General features: G+C 43.3%; 1 protein-coding gene across 3 annotated transcripts in view; it reads left to right on the plus strand.

Annotated features, from left to right (window-relative positions):
* The first annotated feature begins 1,153 nt into the window (after positions 1-1,153).
* The window catches only part of TGFBR2 (transforming growth factor beta receptor 2), a 74,870-nt gene continuing 49,495 nt past the window's right edge, over positions 1,154-26,528 (plus strand). For 2 of the 3 annotated variants that reach the window (XM_034760835.1, XM_034760837.1), the window contains exons 1-2: positions 1,154-1,524; positions 7,903-8,022. In XM_034760835.1, coding sequence (XP_034616726.1) covers positions 1,428-1,524; positions 7,903-8,022 — 217 coding nt within the window. In that variant the 5' untranslated portion in view covers positions 1,154-1,427. The remainder of the gene's footprint in view (positions 1,525-7,902; positions 8,023-26,528) is intronic. The other variant, XM_034760838.1, reaches the window with a different exon arrangement.

The raw sequence follows: 26,528 nt of genomic DNA on the forward strand, positions 1-26,528 counted from the left end.
GCCGGGCTGCCGATGCCTCCACCCCGGGGATTGCACCAGCAGGGCAGCCAGCCCAGATGCAACTGGCCAGGGGCTGGGCACAGCGTGCGTGCTGCTAGGTCCCCGCAACAAGCCCGGGCTCGGGGGGTTCGCGGGCACCAGAGCCACAGCTGCCGAGCGCCATGGTCACTTCCTCCCCCCGTGGCAGTGGGAGCTCCAGCAGCGGCTGCTCCCGAGTCCCGCTGCCCAGGTGGGGAGAACAGCCGCCGCCTGGCCCCACGGGCCACCCCTCTACTCTCCCTCCAGGTACCGCCCGACTGAGTCCTGCCTGCGCTCGGGGCCAGGCCAAACTCTCACTCACCCCGGCCCCGCGCTCCCCCTGCATCTCCGGGCCTCCCTCCAGCGCTTGTGGAGGGAGGAGGAATGGCATGCTTGGGGAAGAGGTGGGGATTTGGGGAGGGAGCCAATGGGGGAAGGAGGGGGCGGAGTCGGGGCTGGGGCACGAGCACTTCCGGGCTCCGGAGCCTTTGCTTGTTTGTCCAGTGTCCCGACCTTACATTGGTCGGGACCCAGGACAAACAAGCAAATATCAGGACAGTCCCGATAAAATCGGGACGTCTGGTCACCCTAATAGAACATGAGCTGGCCCAGACGGTGGTCCTTCAGGAAGCAGTTCAAATCTTTGCAATCAAGAAGGCACGGAAAGCACCACTTTGATTATTCAAACAGCTAAAAATGCCAGTGTTTACTATACAGACAAGAAAAGTTACATTTGCTGTTCAGGAGTTTGAAAGTTAAGTGTTACTTAACATTTTTGAAGAAGCCATTTTAAGTTGTTAGTTCTCCTTTATTGGGGTAGGTAGCAGAGCAGTACCATGAGAAGAGTAGACCAGGGAAAAGGCAGAATTGAGAACTTTTAAAGTTTTGGCCCAAGCAAGGGGGCATGGGGGTGTCATTTGAGCTCCTCCCCTTATGTGCCAAACTGTTCTGGGCAGACCCAGACTCTCCCCGCTTTGCTTCCTAGGCAGGGCAACTACTGTTCTGCACACAGCCAGGCAGGCGAGGCACTGCGGCTGGCTGGTGGGTGTTTGCGGTGGCTCAGAGACCTGCGAGGGGCTGGCCCAGGGCAGCTGAGTGACAGGCGGCTAAGAAAGGGGGCAGGGCGGGGCGGGGAGCGAGGGGGCGAAGGAACTCGTGTCGGAGCGAGCAAGTCCTGCCCAGCTGTTTGCGAAGTTTTAAGATTTCCTGTTTCCCTCGCGGCGCTGAAGCGAAGCGGAGTGAGTCAGCCCGGCCGCGCGGAGTCCCGGAGCAGCCTGCCCAGCCACAGCTGCCGCCGCGGCCTCGCCTCTCTCCCCGGCCGGCCCGGGGTGCAGCCCTCACCCCCCCCCCCCCGTCAGCAGAGGAGCCCGACTTCTTGCTTCGGCTTCCTATGCGGAGCGGGCTAGACCATGAGCCGGGATCGCCTCCGGAGCCTGTGGCTGCTGCACGCTTGCTCGTGTTGGGCGCTCGTAGGCAGCACCATCCCCCCTCAGCCGCGGGGCTCAGGTAAGTCGCGGTCTCGTCCCCCCTTCCCCTTCTTTGTCGGGGCGGCGGCAGAGGGGGTCCACCCCCCCTCCAGGCGGCTGTGCAAGGGGCGATGCCGTTCGCTTGACAGCTGCAGGCAGCAGGGGAGCGGCGCTGCGAGCCCGCGGGTGCCGGCTGGAGCTGCGAAGTTCGGGTGCCCGCTGGAAAGGGGCTCGCTGGAGAGGCTGGGCGGGTCGGGGCTCAACCGAGGAGCTGGCAGGAAGCGCGCGGGGGGTTGCTCTGAGCCGAGCCTAGCCCGGGCCCCGGGGAAAGCGTAGTTCGGAAGTTGGCTACTGTCTGTCCTGGAGTTATCGGGCAGGGCGCAGCTGCAACAGCCTCCGCACCTGGCCCCATGGTGAGATCCGGGTGCTGGTGCCCCTCCGCTCTGCCTCAGCAAAGGGGGTTGGGGGCCCTCTTCGCAGGAGCAAAGCGCCCCCCCCCATCTTGCTTCTCGGGCTGTGTGTGGCAGTTGTTAGTTTTGATTAGGATTGACCCGCTCACCTGTGTGCTGCCCTCTGGGGATGAAAAGCGCTCCTCTGAGCCCGAGGCGGCATTGTTGTTCTAGGACCCTGACACGTGGGATGCAGGTAAAGGGGATTCAGAAAGTGGCACTCAAACTAAATGACTTAATCTTAGATCTTATTAAGGTCCCCAGAGTATTATTTGTCTCTGTGTGTGCTGGAGCCTGTCTGTATCCCTGATTTGCTCCCTGTCCCACACGTGGGCCTTGCCATGGGTCTAGCTCTATGTAAACTGATCTTGCAGCAGTGTCTTAAAAGATATTGGTTTTTTTTTCTTTTTTCTTTTTTTGTACAGTCACTGCATGTAACTGAGAATTAAGCACTGGTTGTGAGCCATTGCACTGAGAGCTCTCATTTAATTAATTTCCTGCCATTGCAGGGGCCTTGGGCATTGGTGGGCACTTTGGTCTCTCCTGCACTCTGCATGTGCACACACAGTGTAGTCTCCTGAGGACTGAAGTGCTTTGGTCTTAATATAGGGGTATCTGAGTGAAATGTAATGGTCTGTGATATACAAGAGATCAGACCAGATGAACTGATGGACCTTTTTGGCCTTAAACTCTCTGAAACTTCAGGCATTCCTTCAGTATTCAAAGCATTCCTAAAAGTTAATTCCTGGCTTGTTTGGTTTTTCATTACACTTCACATCCCTGTGTTGGGAATTTTTAATTGCACTGTACATCCCTGGTTATTTTTAAAGCCATGGCTCATATTACTACTATTAATATATCTATGTATATTGTGCAAAGAGAGAGCAAAGTGCCTTGCAAACTTATGTGAAAACAAGGTTCCCTGGTCTGAAAAACTTGCAAACTGAGGATCTAATCCCACAAACACTTATCCCCGTGAGATCTCACCAGGACTACTCACATGTGTAAAGTTACATCTATAAGTGTCTAGAGGATTAGGCTCTAGAACATATTATTGAAACCTATTTTTTTTTTTGTATTGTAGGGAAACCTGTGTATAGTACACTCAAATATTATAAAAACAATCCTGCTCCTATTAAAGCCAGTAGCAACATTTTTCTTGAGCTTCTAGTCAAATTCTGCTAGCCTATTCTAATTGTTTTACCCCACTCCGATTCCACTGACGACTGTGGAGTTATGATCAACTGACACTGGTGTAAATGAGCAGAACTAACTCCTGCCTGATTCTTCACTGCCTTGCACCTAGTGTAGCTATTTGCACCTATGCAAAGTGGGTATAAAATAGGCTTGATTCTGATCTGTAGCCGAGTCACTCTCAACTCAGCGGAGTCTGTGGAGTCAAAAGCAGGGCCGGATCCAGGGTTTTTGCCGCCCCAAGCAGCCCCCCCGCCCCCCAAAAGCCGCGATCGCGATCTGCGGCACTTCGGTGGGAGGTCCTTCACTTCGAGCGGGAGTGAGGGACCCCCTGCCGAATTGCCACCGAATACCTGGACGTGCCGCCCCTCTCCAGAGTGGCTGCCCCAAGCACCTGCTTGCTAAGCTGGTGCCTGGAGCTGGCCCTGGTCAAAAGCTTTGCAACTCTTGTGTCTATCTGGAGCTCTTCTTGGCATCTAGCATAATTTAGGGTATTCTTGAGGCTACACTTCAGTTATCCCCATTTTTGGGGCCATTCTGGCAGTTGCAGATCACTGGAATGGAGACGAATGTTGAGAATATTACCTTTTCCCAGGAACAACTCCTACAGAGAGGGCCAGGACCATAAAGGCAGCATAGCCAGCTCTGTGTTAGCTCGCACCACCCAGGGGTTCCTCCACACTAGGGGAATCCTCAACTGAGCAGATCCCATGGTGTCAGCAGCTTTGCGCCTCCATAGCAGTGCAGATCAGGTGGGATGCAGCTGAGTATCTGGCTCGATTTGTACAGCTGTAAATGACAACATGGCATTTTTAATGCAAAGCACTGGAGAATCAGTCCCTCTGTGGTGAAATAGAAAATCTGTTTAAGCCCTGCCTTGAAAGAGTCAGTGCCCTTGGCTTTCATCTAGGTTGCTTAATAAGTTTTAGGCCTCAAATCTGGTCAGGGATATAGTGTAAATTCTACTAGACAGCAGAAGGAGAATTGACAAGTTCTTGTCAGCAAGAATAAAAATTAAAAGTGGATAGTGTTTAATAAATAAATTAATTAATGGAGATATCCCATCTCCTAGAACTGGAAGGGACCTTGAAAGGTCATCGAGTCCAGTCCCCTGCCTTCACTAGCAGGACCAATTTTGATTTTGCCCCAGATCCTTAAGTGGCCCCCTCAAGGATTGAATTTACAACCCTGGGTTTAGCAGGCCAATGCTCAAACCACTGAGCTATCCCTCCTCCCAAGGGTTTACTTGAACAAGCCTAATCCTGGAGGATGGAAATAGTCCAAAATAAATTAGAAATAATGTTTTTATCTATACGTTATTCAGCTAGTCCCTTTTGACTTTCAGTTTCATTACAAGGTCAATGGGATTAAGAGTTACTTTAAGGGATTAAGGGCCCAATCCTGCAAACAATTTACTTCTGAGCATTTTGTTTATTATGTGAATAGTCTGGTTGAAGTTCCTGCGTAGGTGAGATGGGTGTTGCAGCTATGTCAGAGTGCAAAGGGACTATTTGTTGTAGTGAATGAGACACTCCATACTAAATGTTTGCATGAGTGGGCTCTAAGTGATGAAAACAAATTTTTCAATGAGTATTTTTCTTGGGTGTATTTTCTGGTACATAGACAGGACAACAGAACTGATATCAGTTAAATGTAGCACCCTCTTATCACCCACTGTCTGAAACTGTGCAACTGTAAGTAATACATGAAATTTAGGTCTGACAAAAAGCTACATACAGAAAAACAGACTATTTCAAACATAGTAGAACAATGAAACATTTTTTTTCTAATTAGAGGCCATTGTGTGTGCGCTTAATTCCATCTCTATTTGTGATAGTTTTTAATTGTGCTTAAATTCTATTAACTTTGGTAGGAGTTAGCAATCCTTAACGTTAAGCATGGGTTTAAAGTGAAGTCTCAGTTTAGATGCTTTCCTGAGTCAGGCCTAATATTACTTTGGTTACAGTACAACAAAGTTTAGCTACAGTCCTAAATTGCAAGAAACAGTGGCATTTGAAGAAAAAAGACTAATGGCTAGGTTTTTTTTTTTTTTTTTTACTTCTGTCTGTATGTTTTTTAACGATCCCAGTTCCTTCATCTTTGTCTTCTTGTAATTGCAGTTTGTTGTTATAATTTTATCTGAGTTTTCTGTAACATCCCAGCTCCTCCCTTTATATTGATATTAGAGCCAATTTCGCCCCTGGAATGATTGTTGAGGAAAATTCTTTTGCCCAAACAGCTGGCAGTTAGGGATGGATGCCAGCAGGAAAGGCTAAGTTACCCTGATTAGAATGGTCTTCTTTCATTTGTTCCTCTTCTCTTTTTGGGATGAGTGGCATCATTAAGAATGAATGGAGTTTCTAGTCTGTTTCATATCATAATAAAAATAAACTGTTATATTGTATATAATAAACCATAGTTATTTAGAACTAGTTCCCAGTGTTCATGAGTCCAGTTCTTCACACACTTGACTGAGAGTAGGTCAAGAGCAACTCCATTGAAATAATGGAGTCATTCTAATGCGATACTGGTGTGTGTGAGAGGAGAATTGGGCTCAGTCCTCCACAGCTGCAGCCAGATGGGTTGAGTGCAAGGGTAGATGCACCTCTGTAACACACAGGAGCATCTGACTCCTGGTATTTAAAGCATTTTTTATTTTAAACCTTCCACACCAAGGATTAATATTTTGCATTTAACTCACAAGCTAACTTGAAACTATAGGTATTAGAATGCTATCTCCCCCGCAGACATTCCACTTTTATCAAAGGACTCTCTCTTTTGCCCTTCCCAGAAGCACCACATCCTTGAGACAACACACCCAGGAGCTCTCATCTACCTTTACTACACTGTGTGTTACGTTATGAGCATGATTGAGAGTAGAATGCTCACTTTTCACAGGTGCAAATGATTACATAAGGTACCAGCTGGTGGTGAATCAGGCCCATCATGTTTGTGAAGTCATGTAAATACTTATATTAGTTGGGATGAGGTGGTGGGGTATCTGCACACATTTTTTTGTTAGGACTTACATGATAATATCTAGAGTTCAATTGATTTTTAACATGGATATTGTGTGTCATCATAATGGCTCCAAGATTATTATTTTTTTATTATTACTCTGTGTTACAGCAACAGCTTGAGATCCCAACTGAGAGCGGTGCCCCATTATTCTAGGCATTGTACAACCACATAGTAAGGGATGGTCCCTGCCCCCAAATAGATATTCTTCTAAGTGTACACTAACAACAAAGAGTCTGGTGGCACCTTAAAGACTAACAGATTTATTTGGGCATAAGCTTTCGTGAGTAAAAACCTCACTTCTTCGGATGCATAGAGTGAAAGCTACAGATGCAGGCATTATATACAGACACATGGAGAGCAGGGAGTTACTTCACAAGTGGCGAACCAGTGTTGACAAGGCCAATTCAATCAGGGTGGATGTAGTCCACTCCCAATAATAGATGAGGAGGTGTCAATTCCAGGAGAGGAAAAGCTGCTTCTGTAGTGAGCCAGCCACTCCCAATCCCTATTCAAGCCCAGATTAATGGTGTTGAATTTGCAAATGAATTTTAGTTCTGCTGTTTCTCTTTGAAGTCTGTTTCTGAAGTTTTTTTGTTCAATGACCGTGACTTTTAAATCTGTGATAGAATGACCAGGAAGATTGAAGTGTACACTGACATCAAATAATACAACGTAACAGTCCTTTCAGAGCCTTTGCATTGTGTGACCCTAATATACTATTATAATTTATTATTTGTATTGCTGTAGTGAAGAGAAATATTTTAAAGCACCAGAGCACTATGTTCTCTTAATATATGCTTTGCACTTAGAGAATGCTTTTCCTCTGTACATTTCAAAATGTTTTTATAAAAGTAGTTAAGCACCAATATCCTGATTTTTTTTTTTTAAAGAGGGGGAAACTGAGACATTGAGAAGTTAAAGTGTGATCCTAATTTGAAAAGTATCTGTAAACATGACATTGTAGTATAACTGTTTTATTGACTCTCAGCAAATTCCAGATCAAATTTGCGCTGTGTGTGTGTGTGTGTGTGTGTGTGTGTGTGTGTGTGTATAGATATGCTTATTTATTTATATATATATATATATATATATATAAATAACAGCCACTGCCACAAGTTCAACCTGTGATTTGTAAGTCAAGCTGTGCTCTTTCTAGTTTATGCATTGTCACCAGAGATAGAGGTTCTGAAAGATAATTTCTGCCCTATTACACCTGTACAATCCCACTGAGGCATTGTACTGTTGTAACTGAAGGCATAATTTGGCTCTGCAATTGAACTGAATTAAAAATTCTGTTGATGCAGGTGCCAAAATAAAATCCATCTCACTCTCCCATGACTGTATTGCCTCTTCCAAGGAGTACAAGGGAAGATATATTTTTTGTTAGAAAAGCGAGTGAATTTGACAGAATACACCCAGAGACCAGGTCTGTTAAGTAGGAAGGTGTCATTTTTCAAAGCAGCTTGCCAAGTAAAGACACAGTATGGCTCTTACATGCATAGGGCACATTAATAGATACCTTGGAAAACTAGCCTTTGTGCAAGCAAAGTACATCTAGGGCCAGGTCCTCATCTGGCATAAATCAGCATAACGCTATTGAAGACAATGAATCTACACTGATTTATATCAACTGAGGATCTGCCCCACAGAATTAATAACTGGCAACTGTGAGTTATGAGGCTCTAATTCCCTTGAGCAGACCTTTGTGATATCATATCTTACAAGAGCCAAAATGATATGGTTCTCTTTCCCAGAACAAGAAAGTAATTTGGCTGCAGCGTTTGGGACTCCCTGGAGCCTAGAGAGTAATGATTTCAGGAGGCCATGGGAAGAGGGAAGTTCCAGAATTCCAGAATGCTGGGACATGATCAAAGGTATGATTAAGGCTTTTAACTTGGGCAGAACCAAGGGGAGAAAGGGGAATAGGCAGAAAGGGAGCTGTGCTAAGCAAAATACTTTAATAGTATTTTACATTAATATAATACCTTTCATTCCTCTTAGGCCCTGTCTATACTGCAGCTGGGAGTGAGCTTCCCAGCCCAGGTAGATAGACTTGTGCTAGTGGGGCTTGCGCTAGCGTGCTAAATATTAGCTGTACAGATGTTGCCGCACTGGGAGAGGCTCAGGCAAGCCACCTGAGCTCAGAACCCTGGAGTAGGGTGAACTTGAACTCAGGTGGCTAGCTTGAGCCTCACCTGATGTGGCAGTGGTCACGCTGCTATTTTTAGTGCACTAGCGCAAACCTCACTACTGAAATATATCTACCAGGGGTTGGAGGCTCTTTCCCAGCTGCCATGTAGTCATACTCATGGACTTCAGCGGGAGCTGAAATCACTTAATGCCTAGCAAGATTGGCCCTTATATTTTTTTTATGCCTGTGAAAAAGAAATCTCTATCCACCAACTTCCACAGTATCTGTTTGCGAGTTTTGGGTTTGGAGTACATCTGAAGCCATCATAATAATAATGCTTAGCCCTTTCCCCCTTAGATCTTGAAATGCTTGTTGGTATGTCTATGTATTTTATTTGCATTTAAAAAAAATAGATGTATGGAGAGGGAAATATGATATGGTATAGTTAGTACTTTTTCACTTAGTTTTTTTCTCAAATTGCCCAGTCTCTTATAATATTCCTTGGGTGGACAGAAATTGCTCCAAGTTTGCAATTTTAAGGCTGATGTTGACAGTGTTCAAAGTATGGTAATTTTGCTTCCATTCATTCTGGAGTTAGTAATTAGCCCAGAGTAGCACTTCTCTGTTGTTTTGAGTAAGTCATTACACGACTACAGGGCGACTTTTTTTTTATTTGGCCCAAAATGTGCAGCATTATAAAAATATACAAAATTTAAGAACATGTTTCTTCTTTGTTTTCAGTGATTACATTGAAATTGGCCCCCCTTTTCTCTGGGAACATATTATAAAAGCCCTTATTCCCAACTTGGCTCCATGGAAATCTTAAAGATAAACTATCTTGCAGCATGGCTGTAGGTGTCTTGATGCCAGACACCCCGCTGCCTGGTGAAAACCCCATATGATGGGTCCATGATCAGAGAAGGAAATCTTTGAGATTTACCTTGTGGATTTTTCTTGAACCATCCCCTCCATGGGAGGGATACGGTGGGCTGTGGATTTTGGAGACCACAGCTTCATCAACCGCATTGATCATGATCAGGAATACCGTAATACATGAGGATGGAGAAGAGCTGTCATGCAGAGGTGGCTGCTGCTCCACTGTCTTGTTTACCTCCCATTGGTTGGCTCGCAGCCCAAGCCAAAAGAATTTCCCTCCTCTTCATATTTTCACAAGGAAATCCAAGGCTCTGCAGGGGACAGTGCTATGGAGCACAGCGCCTGCCCTGCAGCAACTCCTTCCTCCTCCACCCCTTCAACTCTAAGGAACTCCATCAGTGTGGATCTCTGATGGGAGGCGTCCCTGTTGGCCAAAGGAGGGAAGGATGGTGCCATGGCAGTGACATTCTCCTACTTCCCCAAGGAAATGGGGTGATGTATGTGGCTGGATGGCCCCTCCATGTGTGTCAGTTTGGGTTCAAAGAGAGTCTTGAGCAAAGTAATTCTTCAACAGAATTTCTGGATGAGAGCCCCAAGGCCATCAGTAAGCCCAGTCAGTCTTGCATTGTTTCTCCTCTCCTATACTGTGCCAAGTTAAACAAGACACAGGACAAATCTGTTTCCCCAGTTAAGAGCTTCCATGTGTTATGAGCCATCAAGGAGCAGTGATGGTGCAAGGTGGCCCCGTCTTGTGTTACTTGACTGTTTTATGGTCTAGCTCTTTTCTATCATGGCTGTTTTGATGGATATTGTATTGTGCAAGCTGAGTTGTACTTCCTCTAAGTTTGCTATTTTTGTACATGTGAAGTGCAGTGTGTTTTGTCACATGTGCTTACCAATGGTGTCAAACTGGAAACCCTGGTCTCTGTCCTGGTTGGTGAAGGTTGGGGGTGAATGCTATAAGCAGATGATTGTTCATTTGCAATCATTATAAAGTATCTTAACCTTCAAAGCTAATGTTGATACATCTCTACTACTACCACTCACCACATGCATCAAGGTAGAAGAAACTGGCATCTACATTTCCCTCCCCATCTCCCCACAGCTGTAGTCTGGCATGGACCATACTCACCAAGATAACTGTCTTCCTTCCCATAAAATGTGAACTTTTTATTTTAAAAAAGTGTGCATTTTGTGCTCATTAAGTGGAGGAACAGATAACTTGGACTAGGAAAGAACAGTGCATACCCCCAGTGGCGCTGGAACCCTTTAAATAGTGGAGGTGCTGAAAGCCAGCCCCCTTACCACTGTCCACGCCTCTCCCCCCAACTGGGTCTGGGAGCAGTGCTGTGTCTCTGGGAGGGGGGACTGGGCCCAGACAGGGGTGAGGGGGCAAAGGCTGGGGGCGGGCACTGGGCACAGGGCCAGTAGCAGAGTAGACACTCAATATGGATTGTGTAGAGAATCACTGAAGTAGACAAGCAGCCGTTCCAATGATTGGAAGCTGAAGCTAGATGAATTCAGAACAGAAATGTGCATTTTTTTTTTAAAACAGTGAAGGTAATTAACCGTTAGAACAACCTATCTAGAGACTTGATAGATTTTCTATCATTTGAAATCTTTAAATCAAGACTGGTTATCTTCTTAAAACGTAAACAATGGCTCAAACAGAAGTTGTGGCCTTGATGCAGAAACTGCTGTGTGAACTCCTATCCTGAGTTATACTGGAGGTCAGACTAGATCAATGATCCTTTCGGGCCTTACATCCTGTGAATCATCAGGTATTTGTTTAGCACCAAAAACTGGTTTTACTTGTGTCCTAAATCAGAATTTGGATTCGTGTCTCCAGAAGCAACAAAGAGTTAAGTCACTCTGCTGACTAACCCCTTGAAAGGACATTTCATACATGTATAGGCTATACAATTTTGCATCCATGGAATTTTAAAAATGTATCCTTTCCCATGGAAAGTTTTTTTTGTTTAAATTATCATGTTGTTGAATTTGGAAAGCTTAGACATTCGTTGTTTTTTAAGAACGTTCTGTTAAATGCATGTTCTAAGTGAATGTAGTGTTTGTGAAAAGTGCCAGATTGACCGCTCCAGAGAGTCAACTCCTATTGTTACTGTGCACATACAGTATAGGCAGTAATATCAGAGCATGTTTCCCCACATTGTGATTTGCCCTGACATTAAACAGGTTTTTCAGCTTTCATGTCCATTTAATGCCTCCCTCCCCTATGGCTATCAGTTGAGATGGTGTTTTTGTGATCGTATCATTAGTCCACTATGAACTTTATGGAGACAGTCAAGTAATTTCACGTAGGCCACCAAACACCTTAGAAAAAGTTCTCAGTTTCTCATAGACTTTAAGTCCAGAAAGGACCATCATGATCATCTAGTCTGACCTCTCGCACATTGTAGGCCACAGAACCTCCCCCAGCCTCTCCTGTAATAGAACTATAACCTCTGGCTGAGTTACTGAAGTCCTCAAATCATGATTTAAAGACTTCAAGTTACAGAGAAGCCACCATTTACACTAGTTTAAACCAGCAAGTGACCCAGGCCCCATGTTGCAGATGAAGGTGAACCCCCCCCACTCCTCACCGGATCTTTGCTAATCTGACCCAGGGGGAAATTCCTTCCTGACTCCGCATATGGCGATCAGTTAAACCTTGATCATGTTGGCAAGACCCACCAGGGAAAGAATTCTCTGTTGTAACTCCAAGCCCTCCCCATCTAGTGTCTCATCGCTGGCCATTGGAGATATTTGCTGCTAGCAGTTGCAGATTGGCTACATGCCATTGTAGGCAGTCTGTCATACCATCACCTCCATAAACTTGTCAAGCTCAGACTTGAAGCCAGTTAGGTTTTTTTCCTCACTGCTCCCCTTGGAAGGCTGTTCCAGAGCTTCACCCCTCTTATGGTTAGAAACCTTCATTTAATTTCAAGCCTAAACTTAATGAGGGCCAGTTTATATCCATTTATTCTTTTGTCCACATTGGCACTTAACTTAAATGACTCTTCTCTCTCCCTAGTATTTATACTCTGATGTATTTGTAGAGAACAATCGTAACTTCCATCAGCCTTCTTTTTTTGGTTAGGCTAAACAAGCCAAGCTCTTTGAGTCTTCTCTCATAAGGTAGGTTTTCCGTTCCTCAGATCATACTAGTAGCCATTCTCTGCACTGTTCCAGTTTGAATTCATCTCTCTTAAATGTGGGAGACCAGAATTGCACACAGTATTCCAGATGTCTCACCAATGCCTTGTATAATGGTGCTAACACTTCTCTATCTCTACTGATGCATCCTACAACTTCATTGATCTTTTTCATGGCTGCATCACATTGGCAGTTCTAGTTGTTAGTCCCTAAAAGCATTCTCAGATCACCTTTTTTCCTTTCTTAAAAATAGGAACTATATTAGCAATTCTCCAGTCATAGAGTATGACCCCCCCCCGAGTTTACAGATTCATTAAAAAGCCTTGCTATTGGACTTTCAATTTCATGTGCCAGTTCCTTTAATATTCTTAGATGGGGACTAACCAGGCCCCCAGAATTAATCCCATGAAGCTGTTTGAGTTTGACTTCCACCTTGGATGTGGTAATTACTACTCCCATATCCTCATTCGCCACTCTGCCATTACCCCTAAGATCTTCATTAGCCTTATTAAAACCTGAGGCAAAGTATTTGTTTAGGTGTTGGGCAATGCCCAGATTATCTTTAATCTCCACTCCATCTTCAGTGTTTAGTGGTCCCACTTCTTCTTTCCTTGTTTTCTTTTTATTTATATGGCTATAGAACCTTTTACTGTTGGTTTTAATTTCCTTTGCAAGGTCCAACACTGCTTGGCTTTTGGCAGTTCTCACTTTCCTCCTGCACTTTCTGACCTACAAGAGGTAGCTTTCTTTATTAATCTATCTCATCTTCCATTCCTTGTAAGCTTTTTGCTTAATCATCTGTTTGAGATGGTTGCTCACCCAGCTTGATCTGCAACCCTTCCCCACAATATTTTTCCTCTTGCTTGGGATTCAGGCTTCAGATAGTTTCTGCAACTTTGACTTAAGGATCTGAATGTGGAGGAGGCTTGGAATTACATTGAGTTCTTCAATCCAGTCCACTTCCCTAACTAATTCCCTTATTATTATTTTTTTTAATAGTTTGCCCTTTTGAAATTAAGGACCCTAGTTGCAGATCTATTTTTTTTTTTTAATCCTTTCATTTAGTTTAAACTGAATTAGCTCATGGTCACTCAAACCAAGCTTGTCCCCTACAACTAATTCTTACATGAAGTCCTTACTGTTCACCAATACCAAATCTAAAATGGCATCACCTCTTGTTGGTTTGGCAACTGCTTGGTGAAGAAATCTGTCAGCTATGATCTCCAGGAAAATCTGGGCCCTACTATTATTAGTAACACTTATCCTCCAATCTGTATCTAAGAATGTAGTCTCCAATAATCACACAATTCCCACTAGCATTTATTTAATTAAAAACATTAAAGAGGTCTCTATCCATATCCAAATTGATCTTGGGGGAAGCACTATCCCAGGGGAACTTCTAGTAGTTTTCTCCCCCAAAGTGATTTTGGCCCAAACAGACTCTGTTTTATCCATTCCATCACTTCTAATTTCTTTACAGTCTACCTTATCATTAATATATAATGTTACTCCACCACCACTTGCTACTTTACCACAGCTGGATTTGAATCAGTGACCTACAAATGAAGGATTAAGATGTGCAATGACCAGTCTCTGGAACCATCCAGTTACCCTCAAATAGATGTATTGGTCCAGATCCTGAACTAGTGTAACTTGGTGTAGCACCATGGGAGTCAGTAGAGCTACACTGATTCACACCAGCTGAAGATCTAGTCCTATTAATCCTGTCTAAGAGACCACAGAAAGTGGGTACCTTCCATATGCTGGTACCGTACTATATCATGTCTCTAGCTGAACTATACCGTGTAAAAACTCATGAAGTGTAGCCACATTTTGCTTTTAAAATTTTTTAATTGTTACAAGGAAAAGAGATTTAAACAAAAATTATGAGTCAGAGGAAGGCGTGTCTGATTTTGAGTTCTTCCAAGAAAGGTTTTCCTGATACACCTGAGCAAGTGTGTGTTTCTCAGTCTTACACCCATCCTCCTTTCTCCTCACAGCACCTCCTTTTATAGAAGTAATTGTTTTGCAGACTTTTGGTTGGTTTTCCCTTCCATTTCTGATTGGAATTTTTCTTTTAAAAAAGACATCTGAAAAATGCACCTGCTGACTTTAAGAACTGTTGGGCTATTGAGAAAGAACTGTTAAAGTAGTCTTAAGAGTGTCTAGGAGATGGCCATTATCTTAAGCTTGGGGCATGCTGGAGACAGTGGATTATGGAAACAGTGACCATCATAAAAGACTGCTTTTTCATTAAGTATTTCCACGCAGGTAGATATGTTTTTTAAAAAAATCAACTCTATCCATACAGTTAACTGTATGAGCTTAATTACAAAGTTATTCTGCCTAAACATCCAGAATTGTACTTCATAACCAAACTAGAACAGCCTGCTTTCTCTCTCACACCTTCAGACAGGTAGACTAAACATTTTAGCCTGGCAAGTTCCTTCACACTGAGCTGTCTCTTTCTTTGAGAATATCCTTGCCTCGTGCTGTAATGCCAGGCCTTTTGGTGCAGACAACTGAAGCACATTGTGTAGTGACTAAAAGAATCCACTGCAGGCAGTAAGAAGTGTTTTTTCTTGTATGCACGTATGCATATTTGTTAGTGTCAGAGTGATGCTAGCCTTTAAACGTGAGTGTTATAGATGCCTGTGGAATCCAGCATACATGTGACAATGTACCCTAGAAGAAAGCTGTTTTACAACATAGTGTACAAATGTAACTTCCTTGCATTTGTGTTCTAGAGACAATAGTAGTGACAGGGACCTTTGGTTTGGTTATGGAGTGAAATCCAGGTCTCACTGAAGTTATGGTAAAATACCCATTTACTTCAGTAGGGGCTGGATTTCACCCATGAATTTTTACTTTAAACCTGGTAACACTCCCTACAGTGAAGAGAAATTTGTGAACAGCCTGATTTGCTCCCTTTCCCCACATACTTTTTTTTTCTTTTTTAAGAATGGACTACAAGCAGCTGATTCGGCTACAGTGAGGTTACTCAAGGAATCCATTTGTAAACATATTAAAAGGAATAGATGATCAGTGAGGCATGCTAATCAACCAATCTGGGATAGATAAGGGGCTGTCCCCATACACCTCTCTCAAAAAATCTGGTATACCGTGGCACTATGGGCTTGTCTACACTTACTGGAGGATCGACGCTGCGGCAATCGATGCATCAGTGGTCGATTTTAGCAGGTTTAGTGGAGACTTGCTAATCGACTGCCGATGGCTCTCCCATTGATGCCTGTACTCCACCTGATTGAGAAGAGAAGGGGAGTAGATGGGAGAGCATCTCCCATCGACGTTGCGTAGTGTGGATCTCGCGGTAAGTAGATCTATTCACGGAACTCAAATTGCATAGCTTAGATCGACTTTTCCCTTTAGACCTAAGGCATAACATAAGGGACATTAGGACTCCTAAGTTGAAGTCTCAGAATGAAAACATTTCTAAGATTGGCTTGTTTTTATAAGCTATGTTCTCTTCTCAATGCATTGTATATAATTTCCATTCATGTTGGTGGGAATTAGATGCATCCATCAAGAGAACCTACCCCCAAGGTTATAACATTCTGCTACTCTCTTTCTCACATGTAATCTAACAGAGACAAATATAGCCATCCATGCTGCTGAATTTGAGAAGGTTGTGTATTTTCACCCCACAAATCCATTCAAAGTGATTTTGCTCCCAAAGAATTAAGTTTCTGTCTAATTTTACTTTGAGGAGAGCGATTTACTATTTTATCTGAGCTGATGAATTATGAAAGTGAGTAATTTCTTTCTCATGCTATTCCTGTCGAATCTGTCATTCAAACATTACTGTGCATCAACAAAGCTGTTTGCAGAGAGTTTTTCCGCAGGGAAATTTCGCCTTACAGTCAACAAGATCTGAACAGAGCTGCCACAAAAGCTTGTTGACCCATCAGCGATTGACAGAGAATTTCCTTTTTGGTAAAATAAGTCTTTTTATTCCACTACAATTAATTTTCCAAGTTAGATTAACTAGGATGGATCAGGAAAAGAGGTACAATACAGCCTTTAGAAAATAAATTGTATAGAATTCTATAATATTAAAACAATTCATTTTATTGCAAACTAATGTTTTAGACCAATGCTGTAGTACCTTATAAGAATGCTTTTAGCGATGTGTTCAAAATATAATTCTAGATCTCACCTCCTCCACTACTGCTGAAATTTGGAGAAGTTCAAAATCTAAGCAAAGGACCAAATTTTGCAAATGTCCCTATGTTTATAGTGAGCTGAAACAACTCCCCTGAAATAAGCATCCCTGAATTTTAGTGCTTGAACTCTGGATCCAAATTTTGTAGTGGGAGCCCACTTTTTTTTTTTAAGTATGGGAGGATCAGATTTTTAAATATGGTAACAGTGCACCCACAAAAATACAAATGCACTCATTGCATATGGAAAGTAAGTATCTGCACATGTGTATAAATCAGTGCATATGCACATGTGCATAACTACTGCCAGGTTAGAAGCACAATTGCCTGGTTAATGCATTAAAATACTCATTTCTCATGGGCACCTGTTGGTCTTTACAACACAGTGATTTGTGTAACTGATAAATACGAGTCCCATGGATATGCTGGATGTTTATGGAAAATTTTATAAAAGTTTCAGGCTGGTTAGTCAATGATATGCATGTGCGTATACATCTGTCTCGTATGGGAATAGTGGAGATTCTCAACATGTGAATCACATTCCCCCCCCCCCATTCCTTTTGCTGAAGTAAATTTGCTCAGTCACTTCCAATCATAGATGGCTAGATTGATTATATCAGACTGAAAGAATAAACTAGTCCTCAGATTCATGAAGCACCCCATAAATCTAGGTACTGATTCTTGTACCTTCTTTGAAGTGCTGCAAAAACTGGCACCACGGAGACTGGGGTGCATTTTTGAAGGAGCTCAGTGAGGAATCATGGTTTGAAAAAAATCTAGAAACATTAGTATGCACTCTTCTAACAGAGTTTAAAAAAAAAAAAAGTTAAACAGCAGCACTATAATTTTCTTATTCTAAACCACATAATCTGAGCCAAAATCTTTTTAGGTCTTATGCCATTTATGCATCTGGTGCTTCATAATTATGAAGTATTATCAGTGCAGGAATGTGACACTTTAAGTTTTATGGGAACAGATGCAGCCCACTCAGGGTTATATTTTAGGAGTTCTTTTGATTTCTTTTTTAAAAATCTAACATCCAGTCTTTTGGGCCTGATAATGCTCTCATTTAAATACGTGAACTTACTCCCAAAGAATTAGGGTGTAAGTGAAATCAGAATCAGGCCCTTTAATTTCACCAAACTGGAACTAGAACTGTGAAAAATATTCATAACAAAAACCGAAACTCAGGCAAGGTTTACCAAAGTTCACCGACTGTTTGGTCAGGCAAACCCTTATGGCTCTGCAGTTTTCACCCAATGCCCCACCAAGTTTCACAAGGTTTTTCCCCTAAGCAAGGCAGAACTGGTGGTTTGGTTGAAAATTACTCTGTGTTTATATGTTGTTTGCAGTGTTGTAGTAGCTTTGTTGATCCCAGGATATTAGAGGGGTAACTCACCCACCTTCTCTCTTTTGTGTTGACATCACATGTGCACCCCAAACTCATGGGGTGCATCTCACCCAAACCAAAACTAGAGTTGCCAACTCTGGCTGAAGCTATTCCATTGCTTTCATTAGTGATTGTGAGATCAGTGGCGATTCTGGGAGATTCCAGGCCAATTCTGGAGGGTTGGCAGCCCTAGCCAAAACACTTGGAAGGGAGAAATAGATCCGCTTAATAACACAGTACTTTTCTCTTAGATTATACCTTCTCATCAAGAAAATACAGTACATTTTACCAACATTGATGCACTAGCCTCTTTCCAAATCCCTGCGAGGTAGGGAAATCTATTATTCCCATTTACAGTCGAGGAAACTGTGACACAGAGACATTCAGGTCAAAATTTTCAAATGCATCCAGTAATTTTGGTTGACCAACTTGAGACACTTTGGGTCTGATTTTTTCCAGAGTGCTTAGCAATTGCAGCTGCCATGGAAGTAAATAAGGCCTGCAGCTCTTTACCGTCTCTGAAAATCAAGCTCTGAGGCCCAGATCCTCAAAAGTATTTAGGGAGTTTAGGTATCTCTTGAGGCACCTAGGTCCAGATTCTCAAGATAGTTATCCAAAAATTGTTGCATCCAAAATTAGTGAAGTCTCTTAAACATGTTAGCTTAAGTGATTTGCTCCAGGTCCCACAGGAAGTCCATGGTAGAGATGAGAACCGAACCTCAAACACCAGACTCCCAGTCCTGTGCCTTAACCACAAGAACATCCTTCCTCTCCTCTATGCTGAGTGAGCTCTTTCTGGAATATCTGAGCAATGAGCCAATGAGCGCTTCCTAAGAGGACACTAGGGAAATGTTTAATTTTTCTCACAATATGCAATTTCCTACAATCAAACAGGAATCGTTTTTTTTTTTTTATAATTCACTATCAGTAAGTGTGTGTGTGTGAGAGAGAGAGAGAGAGAGTTTCTGTAGTGGGAGCCACAAAGGTACGAGTGCTCTCAGTGCATGGAAAATTGTACCTGGTACCAGTCTTCAAAAACTGTACTGTACCTATAGAATGAGTACAACTGCAGGACAGGCTTCAGACTGAAACCACAGTGTATCATGTAGCTTGACGTGTAACTTACACCGGTGAGATCTGCATGGGCATATTTCTGCCAAAGGCTGCAGAGAAACTTTGCTTCAGTAACATTATGGGTATATGACTCAAAACCAAAAAAACCCAGGAAATTCAAAGATAAGACTGATGCTTTCCCTTTCATTCACAAAGCAACCCAGCCCTATTGAGGATGGGGTGTCAGCCGTAGTTTTGAATTTCCTGTCTTTTGTTGTGCTTTATCACAGCCTTAATGTAGAATATAGGAGTTTGTGCTTCATTTCCTATGCTTAACTTTTAAGAAAGGTCATAAAATGCATATTGTTTGTTTGTGAGACCAGAGGTGATCTCTTTTAGTCTCTTAAATAAGCAGTATTTAATCCTATGTAGACATAATCTGGGCTAGATTAACCATTTGTAAAATACTCTGTCAAGCATTTGTGAAAGGCATATCGTTTATCCAGCTAAATATGTATTTAGTGCTCTTAAGGTACATGTACACTGCAGTAAAAGACCTGCGGCACAGCTGCAGTTGGTCCAGATCAGCTGACTCAGGCTTGCAGGGCTAAAAATAGAAGTGTAGATATTTGGGTTTGGGATGAAACCCCGCAAGGGGTGGGTCTCAGAACCCAGGTTCTAGACTGAGCTCAAACATCTACATGGTTATTTTTAGCCCTACACGCCAAGCTCTGTGCGCCCAAGTGAATTGACCCAGGCTCTGAGACTCGGTTATGTGGGTTGTTTATTGCAGTGTCGATGTACCCTTAGTCTGCACACTTTCCCTTGGGAACCATTATAGCCCAGTTCTTTCCCTCCCACTCACTCCTGTCATACTTGGTTCTGCTTCTAAGTATCTGTGCTTGTAGTAATCCCTAACTAAAATTTCACCACTTCTATATGCTGTTAAAATAGAGAGATTCTTCCATTGCATGCAATAGTTAACTGAGATTTCTGACTCCTTGTTCCATACTCTTTTCTGTTTTCCTTCTGCATGTATTATCATTGTTCCACACCTTCGGAAACAGCAGCTTTCCGCACATTACAGTGCTGACTATTTAATATGCTTGTCACTGTTCATGGCATGTCCACCTGTATTTCCCCTCCCTCTGGTACAGCAAGGGCACCCACTCTCAGGTGTCCAACTCCCCTGGCCATCACCTCTCTTAGGTGGAAACACATCTCTCTCTCCCTTCTGACCAGGTATCTCCAGGTTAAATAGACAGGCTACCCATGCATGCTGGCTTCGTTTACCTTCCGTCACCATTAACGGTGTGACTGCCCACAGTTATATGGTACCACGCAGCACTCCCTATACAACCCTATTTTATTCTTAAGGTAAAACCACTACAGAGAAAACAATAAAAGAATCTACCCACACGTTACTAAGCTTACCAGAGGTCACCTCGACCCTAATGTGGGCTCTTGCAGGAGCAGCTCTTCAACACCCAAAGGGTTTCCTTGTGGTTTTGAGTTCATCACAGCTTTAGCTCCAAACAAGTGCATAGTTTTATGGGGTCTCCATCAGCCCAGTCAATCCTACCAACCTTTCCTAAGGACTGGGGCCCTCCATGGACCAGGAGTCTTGTCTGTTTGCTGGATCATGAAGGAGGTCCTGAGCCAGTTTGAAACCAGGCTATTATCCAAAAACCCTCTCTTTTTCTGTTGGTCCCTGGAGAATCTAGTCTGAACTAGTATCTGCGCACCTCTCCAGGGGTAGCTTCAAGGGGCTGCTAATGGAGGAAGTACATTAGCATCCCCTTCCTACTAGAAGAGTTACATACAATAACATATACACAATTGCATTTTTAACGCAATGGACCCCAAAGATTTTAAACCTAATTCAATAAGGTTTAACTTAATTCAGTAAAGTTTATCTTAATTCCATAAGGTTGGCCCACGATATTGTCTGTCTGTCACAATGCTGCTGAGTGCCTTCCCATTTTGAAGATATCATTCTACTTGTAGCCTTGTTCGTTGTGCAGTGTGGTTCAGGGCATGCAATGCTGTGCTCCAGCAGGAGAATGAAAGGTTACACATAGGTGCAAGTTTTAAAAATTATCTATGGAGGATAAGCACTAAGTGTGACAGACACATAGCTGATTTGCAGCACAAATGTTATGAGGTCTGAGAGGAAACCATTTTATGAACATGGTATGTGACCTGGTCGTTGAAGTGAAGTTATTGTACATTGAGGTTATAAGATTCTCCTGTATGAATGTATTTGTCTAGCTTAAGAGGGGCGGTGGGAAGAATAAAAAGAAAGGCAGTGGTCCTGAATAAGCAACCTCTCTGCCAACGTCAGGGGCAATTACAAGACAGTGGCATGCTTCCAGGCTTCAGCTGAAGGGAGACAGCTGTTTTGTGAGGCTGGGAGCCTGGAGATCAAAAGAACCCTGAACAGTTAAAAAGCCTTCTGAGGAAAAGAAGAGGATGGGGTTGCCAGGGCTGTCTAGGGAGTTGTCAGCTCTGACAGAGAGACAAACTGACACAGAGAGAGGCTCTGCGGAAGAGCTCTATAAGGAGTTGGTCACTCCAGGGTCTTTGCAGGGAAGATGGCTAAACTTCTGGTAAGCTAGACATACATAGTCAATTTTATTGTTTTTAAGAGGTTTTCTCTTAAATGCTTATGTTCCAACACTAAATTATATTTTGCTTTAAGGAGGCTATTTGGTCATTGCATTAACCACTCTCATGGCTCCTGAAGGGAACAATACTTGCCTAGGTCAGACCTGCTAAAGTAAACCATGATTGACACATGGGAGACTGCAACCCGGGGCCTGGTCTGAGAATGGGAGAATTGTGTGATTCCACCTTAAGAGACCGGAGATGGCTAAGAGTCCTTGACAGGGCTGGCCTTACCATGAGGGAAACTGAGGCGGCTGCCTCAGGTGCCAGACTATGGGGTGGGGGTGGGGGGGGCACCACTAGGACCCAGAGTGTAGAAAATTGTGTCTGCTGCTGGTGCCTATGTATTCTCTCTGCTCTAGATGCACAGAGATGGTGGAGTGCTGTGCTGGAGGAAGGAGGGCACAAGAGACATAACAGGCAGGCAGGAGAAAAGGTGAGAGGGAATAACAGAAAGCAGCAGGAGCTGCAGGGAGAGAGGAGGAGGAGGAGGAGCCTCTTAAGTACCTCTCTGGCACCCCCAGGAGCCTGAACATCCTCTCTAACACTGAAACCAGAAACATACATAATTTCAAATTTCTGTGGGGCTTAGTGTTGTGGCATGACATACCGTTTGAAATAAATGTTGTAAGCAAGAGACTCCAAGGTGTTGACCTTGATATATCTGGAGCAATGGAACAACTGGACAAAGCAAAGTCATACCTAGTCTTACCGGTCAGATGAGGGATTTCAAAACGTTCTGAAGAGTGCACAGAAGTTGGCAGAGGAACTTCACACTGAAGCTATTTCCCCATCCATTCAAAAATACAAGTCACTAAAGAAGATGACATTTTGATTACGAGGCACGGGATAATCCCATAAGAGATCCCAAACAACAATTCAAAGTTGAATTCTTTAACCAGGTGCTAGATTGTGCAATACAGTCAGTTGAAGAACATTTCATGCAGCTCAAGGAACACAGCAGTATATTTGGGATGTTGTATGATATTCCAAAACTCCTCACTATACCTGAAGAAGACCTAGACCAGCAATGCAGGGCACTAGACACAGTGTTGACACATGATGACATGTGCAGTATTGATGTGAGTGATTTAGGTGATGAACTGAAAGCCCTTTCAAGGTACATTTCAGCAGGATCGACTCCAAAGGCTGTTCTGGAATATACACCTCTACCTCGATATAACGCTGTCCTTGGGAGCCAAAAAATCTTACTGCGTTATAGGTGAAACTGTGTTATATTGAACTTGCTTTGATCCACCGGTGTGCACAGCCCTGCCCCCCTGGAGCACTGCTTTACCGCGTTATATCCAAATTCGTGTCATATCGGGTGGCGTTATATCGAGGTAGCGGTTTATGTGCACAAATAAGATGACCACCCTCTTTCCAAATGCTTTTGTTGCTCTGCGCATACTTCTAACACTTCCTGTAACAGTTGCCAGTGGAGAGCGCAGCTTCTCCAAGCTGAAGTTGATAAAAACACATCTACGCTCCACAATGGCACAGGCTGGTTGACTTTGCAACCATCTCAATAGAGCATGATCTGGCCCAGACTGTGGACCTTCAGGAAGCAGTTCAAATCTTTGCAACCAAGAAGGCATGGAAAGCACCACTTGAATAATCAAACAGATAAAAATGCCAGTGTTTACTATACAGACAAGAAAAATTACGTTTGCTGTTCAGGCGTTTGAAAGTTAAGTGTTACTTAAAATTTTTGAACAAGGCATTTTAAGTTGTTAGTTCTCCTTTATTGGCTAGGTAGCAGAGCAGTACCATGAGAGTAGAAGAACAGGAAGAAGGCAAAATTGAGACCTTTCAAAGTTTTGGCCCAAGCGAGGGGGTATGAGGGTATCATTTAAGCTCCCTGCCTCAGGTGCCAAAATGTTGTGTGCCGGCCCTGGTCCTTGACCTGACAGGATGCACTTGGGGAGACCAGGAAGTGTTGTTAGCCCTGTAACTGTGAGGCTGAGCACAGTCTTCCTCATTGAGTGGAAGTGCCCATTGTGTGTTCTGCTCCCGCACTCTCAAAAGCAGTGGAAGAAAAGGAATGGTTGTGTCTGAGGAGACATAGTGTGAGGCACTATGCTCAGGTTACAAAGGAGGCACTTAACTACGTGCTCCCTTCCTTGACCTTTCTTCTACTATTAGCAAGAGTAGCTTGGCTGCACAGCAGTGCTCTAAGATGTTGCTCTTGCAAGGTCTTGAGCCTTCTGGCCATGATCCCGCAAAACATTTAAACACTGAGTTCAGTGCAGGTTCTCCTGCCCTCCCTCTCCTGCTCATCACTTAGAAGTCCCATTAACTTCATTGGTGCAGAATCAAACGGTCTGTGCCTATATGCACAACATTCTACACCTGCACTTTGCTGGATCAAGCCCCTTGCATATATCAAACCACAGATTCACAATTCTTGAGTACATGCATATCTAAATATTACTGCTGAAACCTTTTAAAAAGCCAATGATGCCTCATGGGAAATGTTGAAGACTGTTTTGTTGTAACAGCTCTGCTAATGTCATAGATTCTGGGGGGAAGGGAGGTGTTACTTCCCTTTTTATTGCACAACTAGAAATAGTTGCATGAAAAGAAAATTAATTCAGAGTTTATCTGCTCCTGCTGCCTGTTTCCCACCTGAAGTCATCACGCTCTCATTATGACCTCAAAAGCAGCCAATTGTGATGTCTCACATAGGAAGCTAACACTGAGGATAGCTGCACCATTTTGCTCACTCCCGCATTTTGAAATCTCACAATCTAAGGAGCACTTCTCATGAAGAGTAAACTCCGAATTATTTTTAAAAGACATTTTTAATCCCAATTGGCATTTCTGAGCCTACTGGTGAATGAAGTTTAGTGTCAAATGTGACACAAATTTGTAGCACACAGTATAGGAGCTAAATGGAGAAGAATATAACCGATTCCTAATGAACAAGAGTACAATTCAAATGTTTACTATTTAAGATATAAATATTTTGTTTAAATGGTGATTTACAGCCCATTGGGCTCCCATGTCCTGGCTCACAGTGACATCACATTGTGACTCAGTGGTAGCTCTAGCATCAAGCATTGGTGCAGTGTTGCCAACTCCCATGATTTTATCAGAAGTCTTACAATATTTGGTGTTTTTCTTAAAGCCCCAGCTCCTGGAGTCCTGTGATTGCATGGGACTCTGTTTTCATTTATTAAAAACGATAAGTTTCTAACTAAGGAATGTAGAGAAAAGCTTGAAAAAGTGATTCAAGTACACCCTAAAGACCCCAAACCCAGAAAGCAAATAAAAAGAACCCAACTTTTTTTTTTTTTTTTTTTTTTTTTTGTAAATAGCTTATGATGTTTTCACTATTCAGCATAAATGCTGGAATCATCCCTTCCCCCACCCTCAGTGCTTGGAAGGTCTGCCTAGAAAGGAAGGAGTATTACCTCCCTGGCACCATGATCCCTTCACTTGCACAATGTGGATGCTGTAGCACTCAGCCCAAATGGAGCTCTGCTGTGAGGAAGGGTAGGGTGGTGAGGAGAGGGCAGAGCAGGGAAGATGCTTTCTGCAGCATGGTCCCCGGCAAAGCCTGGAGATTTCCATGCCCACATCTAGGCATGAGGCAAAAGAGCTTGGATCTCCTCTATAGCGGCTGGTGTGCAGCTGCAAAGGGACCCAGTCCCTGCTGGAACTGTGCTGCCAGGAAGGAGAGAGACATGCACCTCTCTCTACATAACATCTCCTGTCTCTTTGATAAAGGTGTCTTCCTTCCTGCAAATTCCCAAGGTCTGTGGGGCTGGGAGAGGCTGTGGTCCCAAATCCATGCTTCTCCTAGCAGACAGGATAGTTCCACAAGAATTAAACCTCACAGAGTTTTACTGGCTTCCCTTCCACTCTCCCAGCAGGCTTTTCTAAAGCGGGGAAGTCCAGCTCACAGCTACTATTTTGTGCATAAATCCTAAGTAATAAAGAATAAGAGAAGAGAAATGGCAGCAATTATACTTCACGAGTTATGAGCAGGATGAGTTTGTCAATGCTTTAAAAGTCTTCCCTGAGGCCTGGGTGAGGTTTTCAATGTAGATATCCCAAAAAAAGAAAGCATGTTAGTTTTAGTTTTGTTTACGTTTTGTGGGCTTTTCACAATCCTACTATTAGCTCACAATACTCAGCAAATAAGAGGAACATAAACTATAGCTTGAGGTCTCAGTGAAAGTTAGACACTCACACAGGAGAGAGACAAAGCAAACAGCGAATAGACTTTGGGCGAGGTGTACTGTGTATGTGTGCCTGGAAAGCCACAGCTGGGAAGTGAGCCATGGGATAAAATTGTTGTTCCATGATTCTTGCTCCCCAAAACACACAGCACTGATATTTCTAAGGCCCTGAGCTGTGAAGGGATTGTCCCAGGTCAGACCTAGGGATCAATAGGTATGGTCCATGTATTTTAATCTGAATTTCCGTCTCTACCTATAGCCATGTGCTTCTGGCATGAGTGATCGGTGCTGTATTGGGTCTGTTGAAAGGCCCATGGACAACCAGAATACAGGAGGCCAAGTAAACACTATCCCTTGTTTTGGACCTATTTGGAGGGCAAAAATACAAGGGAAAGCTAAAATCTGGCCCTATAAATCTGTGAGTCTAAATAAGAGAAACATTACAGGACCATATGAGATTATACTTGCCTTGAAAACAAGTTTTAGAATGGCTTCAGCATAGTCTCTAATTTTGTGTGTGGAAATACTAGTTTACATGTGCAAATGTTAGTTATATGGGCAGTTATATTCATGCAAAATTTGAGGCCGTTTCTGCTTTAAAAAGGCCAAATGATCTTGTTTGCTCAACTTTATACAAGAAAGCCCTAGGGTGTTGACTGTAACAGCAAGAACCTGGGAATGGTGCAGTCAAGTAAATCTAGTGATGTACAGCAGGGAGAGAGTGATCAATGCATTCCCA

This window comes from Trachemys scripta, chromosome 2 (assembly GCF_013100865.1).
Source record: "Trachemys scripta elegans isolate TJP31775 chromosome 2, CAS_Tse_1.0, whole genome shotgun sequence".
NCBI lineage: Eukaryota > Metazoa > Chordata > Testudines > Emydidae > Trachemys > Trachemys scripta.